The 7,403-nt window shown below is 38.9% G+C and overlaps 1 protein-coding gene across 8 annotated transcripts in view; it reads right to left on the bottom strand.

Annotated features, from left to right (window-relative positions):
• The window catches only part of LOC115240201 (broad-complex core protein), a 70,891-nt gene that overhangs the window by 23,185 nt on the left and 40,303 nt on the right, over positions 1-7,403 (bottom strand). For 2 of the 8 annotated variants that reach the window (XM_029815215.1, XM_029815216.1), the window contains exon 7: positions 14-1,484. The exons of 4 other annotated variants lie outside the window; for them this stretch is intronic. In XM_029815215.1, coding sequence (XP_029671075.1) covers positions 1,234-1,484 — 251 coding nt within the window. In that variant the 3' untranslated portion in view covers positions 14-1,233. Of the gene's footprint in view, positions 1-13; positions 1,485-4,684; positions 6,037-7,403 lie in introns of those variants that run through there. 2 more of the 8 variants (XM_029815209.1, XM_029815211.1) reach the window with 1 other exon arrangement.

Here is a 7,403-nt window from a genome sequence, read left to right as displayed (position 1 = left end):
GGACCGATCCTAATTCGAATCATTCGATTGCACTCCCGTCAGTCTCATTCTTTTCCATCACAACTTTGTTAATTAATTAAATCCTAAAACTTTTCTTTGAAAGTTCGGGAGCGCGATATCAACGTTTAATATCACCGTCTCGTCATAATGTCCGAAGGGTCATTAAAATAAAAGAGAAAAATAGGGATATATATCTAAAATAATGGCGCGAGATCAGACAGAGCTTTTCTATCGATTTCTGGTCCGCGCGCGCGTAATAACAATATCCACCACGTACACTCGTATCTGGAAGCACTGATTTTCTCGAGACGACGTTCGCTCTTCTTTATTTTCTTTATTATTTTTTTTTTTTTTACGAAGATTGTTGTGAAGCAAGCTGGAAAGATGCGAGGAAGATGTTAAGGACACGCGCAAACATGATGAACACTCAATGGCGCAACATTCGATTCCTATTGTCCTTTCGAAAAGATGAGTTGCCTTCGACAATCGCATCTTCCTCGAATGATCGAGCGGAGAAAGAGAATTCACACATCTTGTGCTTTTTCAAGACTGGTCCCAAATGTCAAACCCATTATGACCGATGTAAATCGATAGGCGATGTAATAACATAACAATTGCTTTTCGAGTCTCGTACAAAACATCGGCAGTCCGTTGCTAGTCAAAAGCCCGCATAAATTTTCTCACATATTCACCGCTAAACGTGCCCGTCTAATTCTCATCTCGCATTGTACATTATCCCTTCCCCCCCCCCTCCCCTCCCGGATTGCCACAAATTACTTTCGGTTTTAATATTCTAATAATCATAACAATTATAACCGACATAATATTCCGAAATGTTTTTGTGTTTCAGTTGGAAACACTTCATACGGCCAATAATAAATATTCTCAAAAGATTGCGCGGGGAGTAATTCTTAAGGTGTCAAAGTAAACAAAATCAGACTATCGGACGGCCACGTCCAGCGTTAAATGCGCGGTAAGATTATAGACCCCTTCAATGAATCGAAAGTACGGACTGAAATCATTCCTCTTTTTAATCGCGTTTGACGTCGCTTGGCCAGACAGCAAGAATTCGAAGAGAACGACGTGATTCTTGCGAGGACGATCACGTGTTGCCTGATAACGACCGGTTCAATCGCACTCCCGGTCGCACAGCGCGAGACCCTTTATAAGTGTCTATTAAGCTCGTTTTGTGGTGTCCCTTGGCACGTAAGACACGCGCGTACGCGATCACTTCTATTTCTGCCTACGGTGGTAGATGCTCTTGTGATTGTTCAGGCTGTTGAGCGTCCTGAACACCTTGTGGCAAAGCGCGCAGACCGCGCTGTTCAGGGGCTGAAAGTGTTGTTGCTCTTTGTGCCGTTTCAGGGTGAGCTTCGTAGAGAGGGTCTTGCCGCACACGTCGCACGTGTAACAGATTCCTGGTGGTAGCAGGCTACCGTGTAACGGATGCGACAGTCGCATCGCGAGGATAGCCGAGGGCGAACCTGGGATCCGCGCGGATTAATAAATAGATGCGCGCGCGTTAGATTTTTCAGATTCGGATCGTAAGAGAGATTTTTTTTTTTCCGTTCGAAAACACGCGCGCAATATCGTCGAAGACGCGAGAGATAAGAAATGAGAATGTGAGAGAACGGAAATAGCATGGTCGAACGTTTTTTATAAAGCGATAGACAAGCATAAAGCGAAGAAGTTATATGTGCAAGTTGATAAATATAGCGGATAGGAAAAAAAAAATGGAAGCGCGGTAAGTCGATAAATTATACGACGAAGAGAGTAGATTAAATATGTACGTGAAAAAAAATATAAAAATATAGATACAACACGTATGTGAATAGATATAAGATATAAAAGCAGATACATATATATATATGAACCAGCGCAAAAGGGAGAAAACGTAAAGTATGCAAAAAAAAAAAAAAAAGGAAAAAAAAGAAAGAAAAAAAAAGAGAGAAAGAAAGAGAGAAAGTAAATCAAGTAACCATAGTCCGTTACATATGCATCGACACCCAATTAAAAAGAAATATTTCCATTACGAACCAATATTTGTGGTGTAGGAGGCACACGGAGAGCCACGTGTGTGGATGGACCCCCAGCGCAAGTCCGTGTTCGTGAAGGTAGCGGGTAGGTACACACAGAACAATGACGAACCAGAGCCAAACGTATAGCCGAGCGAGCGGGACCGGGAACAAACAAGAACAAAGATACGACTGCTATTAATATCACTTGGACAAGATTAGTTACGATACGCTGCTAATTATTCTTGTATGATTAGGGCTAGAGAGACGAGGGGGAGGGGGAGTGGGTAAGCGTTGATGTGCAAGTAGGGCCGAAAAAAACAGGAGGTCTTCGCTGACAGTCAATTACAAGTCAATTATTGATCAATTCGGGGAAGGTAATGAGTGAGGGTAGATTGGTTTGGAGAAGGAAGGATTGAAATCGATCGAGAACAAGATCGGCAGTGGTATCAAAAAGAGTTACTGAATATCCATCGATACTTTTACAGACCAGCCTGTTGAAGTATCCCTACGAGCCACGTGATTGCTCGAGAATATCGTGTTTCTGCTGCATATTAGCCGCAGATATTAAAAATGCGGCTCGGAGCTCTGGTTTGTCATTGGTCATGCATAATAAACGCGACGATCATACATCACGCGCCGAAAACGACAGTGAAATTTTTTTTTTGCGAATTTTCTCGTGCCGTGTAAGAGGTTGAGTTGCATTTTTTAAAGTTACGTACATTCCTTTGTGCTCGATGTTTTTCACTATTGTCTCATTTTTACTTTCTTTCTCTCTTTTTCTCCCTGTTTCTCTTACGTATTGTTTTTATATTTTTTAATTTACGAAATAGAGAAATTTCGTTCTTTGCGGTAACGAAAAATCTGGTAGCTAGAATTCAAAATGGGCAAACTATATTGTCGCCCCTGTTTGTTGTCATCGAGGTATTGAATGCGAACGTGAGGATATAAATAACTTGATTTTCACTATCAATGTAATTCAGCATTCGTCTTGCTTTATATCTGATAAATCATGATCGAGTGTTGGGCTTAAAGCTAACCAAGAAGAAATCTAGAAATGATTGATGAGGCAGTAAATTATACTTTGATGTGTACTTATTGAAATTTATGAATACTTATAAAACAAATAAATATTAATATGACAGGATGCCGAGTGAAACAGAAACGGACGCTCGATGAGAGAAAAGAAAGATTCCAAGCGAGCTTATAACAAACAACGAAATATTCCGCACATACCTTTTTCCGAGCTGTAAAAGTAAATGTACCGCTTTCTTCCGGGATATTAACTGACTTTCGATGGAAAAGGAGTAATATCTCTGGTGTCAACAGTAATGGTATAATGGTAGCTTTTATATATATATAAAATAATAGTAATGGTCATAATAGAGAATATAATAGTATAAAGGCAACAGTAGCAAGAGCGACAATAGCAGCAGCAACAATAATATAAAGACTTGCCGATAGAGAAAAATGTTAATGATGATAACAATTACTACAAACACATCAAGTAGGAAAGATAATGATAACATTAATTCGAAGATAAAAAAATATATATCTTATTTGCGTTTATATATATATATATATATAATAATAATAAACGTGCCTTTTCCGAAAATGCGATAAATAAGCGAAAATGCATTAACACACGCATACACGTGTTTTCCGTGTCGGTAAATATGCGTGTATCGTCAATTTTTCGGCGATTATAATCTTTTAGAACACGTCTCTTTTTTTACTCGTAAATAACTTTGATTATTTCACTCACATTATTTTTTTCGATGGTGTTTATTAAATGCACTAAAATAATAAAAATACATTATTTAAAAATTGCAATTAATATGGGGATATAGAAACAAATACTGTAATGTATAAATCTGATAAATGTGCATGCACAAAATAAAAAGCATTGGAATTTAGAACAATTTGAGAAACTATTAAATCGTAATACTTATGAAATTGTATGTTAAATCACATTACTTGTACTTTATGGCTGCTTCTTCTGGTTGCGTTTTAAGATCTCGATATTAATTTGCTTTTCTTCACTATGTAGAAGAGTTTAAAGATTATTCTAACAAAAAAAGTTTTTCTCCAATTTTAATGAGCCTTGATATATCTCTTACAGCAGCTCAAAATAAGAGATTCTTATTCTCTTATATTTTAACATTTTTTTTCTTCTATTTTAAACTGCTTTACAATTCAAAAACAGAGAAGGATGTTTTCATAATTTAATTGTAAGGTGAAATTAATATTCAATAAATAAAACTTTTGCAATAATAGATGCAAAAATAATTCTTATAAAAATCAATAAAATTTTTGCAATATATCTATTTATTTTTTTTCTTTTTAAAACAAAATTAAATTTACATAAAAATATGGAAATATTAATCTTTTGTTTAAATATTACGGAACTTGTCAATGCTGTAAATTGAATTAATAACGCATGTGTGCAATATTGTCATATAAATATTTAAATCTCTATAAATCCTGACGATCTTATCGTCAAATTATGGTAAAGAAATCTTGTATCGTAGATATTGGACATAAAGGACATAAACGCTGCGTATTAGGAAAGAAGGAAAATTAATGAAACGGCGGGGAGAGGGAAAAAGGGGTGCAGTATTCTATTCTCTAACTTGTCTAAAGGAATATGGAGTTACGAATAAATTAGATATATTAAATAATATTTTATTATCCCGTTTTGTACCGCACCTTTTTCTTGTATCGCCACGTAGGGCGATAAATAGAAACAGAAGTTGTCTGCAATTATCTCGTGTACACGTCATATGTGTGTAATGTGTGTGTGTATGTGTGCTCTCGTCACATAAATAATATATAAAAATAACAACAAATATCGCGGCCCTTGAGCTAATCGAAAGTCGAAGGAGTTATGCCTATCACATAAGTAATCGCTCAGATTCTAGATACGCGAATCTTTTTTCTCTGTTCGATCTCTCGCAACACTATTTACAAAAGATGCAAATATAATATACCTTATGGGACATTTTATTTTATTTTTTCATAAAAAATATCAATGCAACTTTACGATATCGCCGCCCGTGTACTCGAAGCGACATACCCGAATTTCGCGGTTACGTGTTTCATTTCAAGACGTCGCTCATTCGCATTTCGCAAATCGTCACAAACGAGACGCAATGACATCGAGAAACGACTACTTTGTCGCGAGAGTAACACTTCGAAAGGATAGGAAATGATCCGGTATCGAAACCGTAATTAAATCCGCTTCATCGGCAGTATAACCGATTCAAGAGATTCGATTTCATTCGTGATATCTTCACGCTTACAACAAATCGTGACGTTACATTAAAAATCACGTTACATCACCGCAGAATCGTACGACCGGTCTTTCTCTTGATTTCTCGTTAAATACTTAAGGTATCTCGAGAATACGATAACGAACGATATTATTATCCGAGCTACATTTCGAATCCGTCAACCTACAGCCACTGTACAGTGAGAAATACGTATTTCAATCGCCAGCGATCGCAGAAATCGAAATCACACCGGACCTTGATCCGTAACGATAACGGTAACGTAGGTCTGTGCGGCTTGAACACTCGGTACACTCTCGATATCGAGAAAATCACGTCAGAGGGAGAGAGAGAGAAAGCGCGGGTGACGGAGGTAGAGGCGGAGTAATCTCATCCCAATCGCGGATGTTGCTGAGCCTGGTGTTGCTGTTGTTGTTGCTGATGCTGTTGCTGCTGCACAGAGTAATTTCTCTCGATGTGCTCTCCTCTCTGATCTCTCTGCCATTCGCAGACCTGAGTTACTTCCTTTCTCTGCTGCTCGCTTTTGTTGTGCTGCCGGTGGTAGATGCTCTTGTGGTTGCGCAGACTGTTTAGACTGGAGTAAACCCGCTTGCAGATGTTACAGATCGGTTCCTTGCTGGGCCTGGTGTGCACGTTCTGTATGTGCCGCTTCAACCGCGTTAGGGAGGTCAGGTTTTTGTTGCACGGCTCGCATCGAAACTCATCGCTCGCGCCGCTGCCGGCCAACAGACCTGGCGGCAGAACCAGACACACAGGGGTTACTACTTTTGTGGGCTTTTGGCGCTCGAAACGTCGGGGGCACAGGACAAGTGGACAAGTAGACATTAGACGGGGGAAAGGAGGGAAGGCAAGGGGGGAGCGGGTTGAGATAGACAGAGAGAAAGAGAGTGAGAGGACGTCCATCCCCGTGCTTCTCTACACTTCGTCATTCGTCTATTTTTTTTTTCCCCCGTTTCTAGCTCGCGATTGCACACCACCAATTCCATACTCCTACACCACTGTCGATAAATCGACACCGCCACAGTTGTCGCAGCTGAGAAAATATCGTGCGCCCGTGTGTGTGTGTGTGCTCTTTCTCTCTTTTTTTTTTCCATTTGCCGCTTAGTACCTTTTATTTTGCGCCTTATTAATCGAGCATACATCGTACCACCGTCACCCGACAAGCCGTGCCCAAATTTATGTTTACGTATGTGTGTATGTTATTTCTTAAAACCACCTAAGAGTTATATATGGGTGCTGCTGCTTGCGTCTGATTGCGTGATGTAATGACGATTATTACGAGGGAGATGCCTCCTAACGCACGACGGACGTAACCATTGTCATCGTACCTCTCGTTTTCTTTTTTTTTTTTTTTTTTCGCTTTTTCGACCGTGAGACTTATCTTTCCGGCTTCTCCGGTTCTCGGATAAGATCCTTGTCATAGTCATCATCGTGATTATTAATCCTTTCGTCGCAATCACTATCGCCAAAGTCCTTGTCATAGTCAACCTCGTCGTCGGTGTCAGTGTCAACGTCATTATCTCATTTTTTTTTCTCCTTTTCTTATTTTCGCGTTACTTCATCGTTATTGTAATTGTTAATCATCGCGTTACAGTTATCTCTTTCCACTTTTATTTTTCTTGATCATTGTTTCGTTTTATTCCGACTCATCTTCGAACAAGTCATCTCAAATCTTGCCATTCCGTGCATACTTCGATGTCCGACATTGTCAGGATCGATATCTCCTCAATCTTCAATCTCATTATCGCCATCGTTGTAATAATGTGTCATCCCGCAATTAGTCCAATTATTTATAACGCCGTATAATAACAGTTTGTGACCACTATTGTAGTCTACTATATCGTCACTGTCCTTGTCTTTATGTCAATGTTCTCCAGCATTGCCATTATCGCGTTCGTCATTCGCGTCCCGATTATCGTCGTCGTTTTTTTTTTATCGTTGCAGTCTCATTACAGACAATGTTTTAATTTTTTTTTTCCCGCCATCGATTTAATTAAACTTGTATGGAAAACTTTGCGTGATAGATTTTTTTTTTCAGAATATTGTGCAAGAGAGATACGTTCCTCTATAAGATTATACTCTATTTAATAGTGTATAT

The sequence above is a fragment of the Formica exsecta genome, unplaced genomic scaffold (assembly GCF_003651465.1).
Source record: "Formica exsecta isolate Colony F162 unplaced genomic scaffold, ASM365146v1 scaffold421, whole genome shotgun sequence".
NCBI lineage: Eukaryota > Metazoa > Arthropoda > Insecta > Hymenoptera > Formicidae > Formica > Formica exsecta.
Note: the sequence above shows the minus strand (reverse complement) of the source record. Positions and strands in the feature narration are given on the sequence as shown.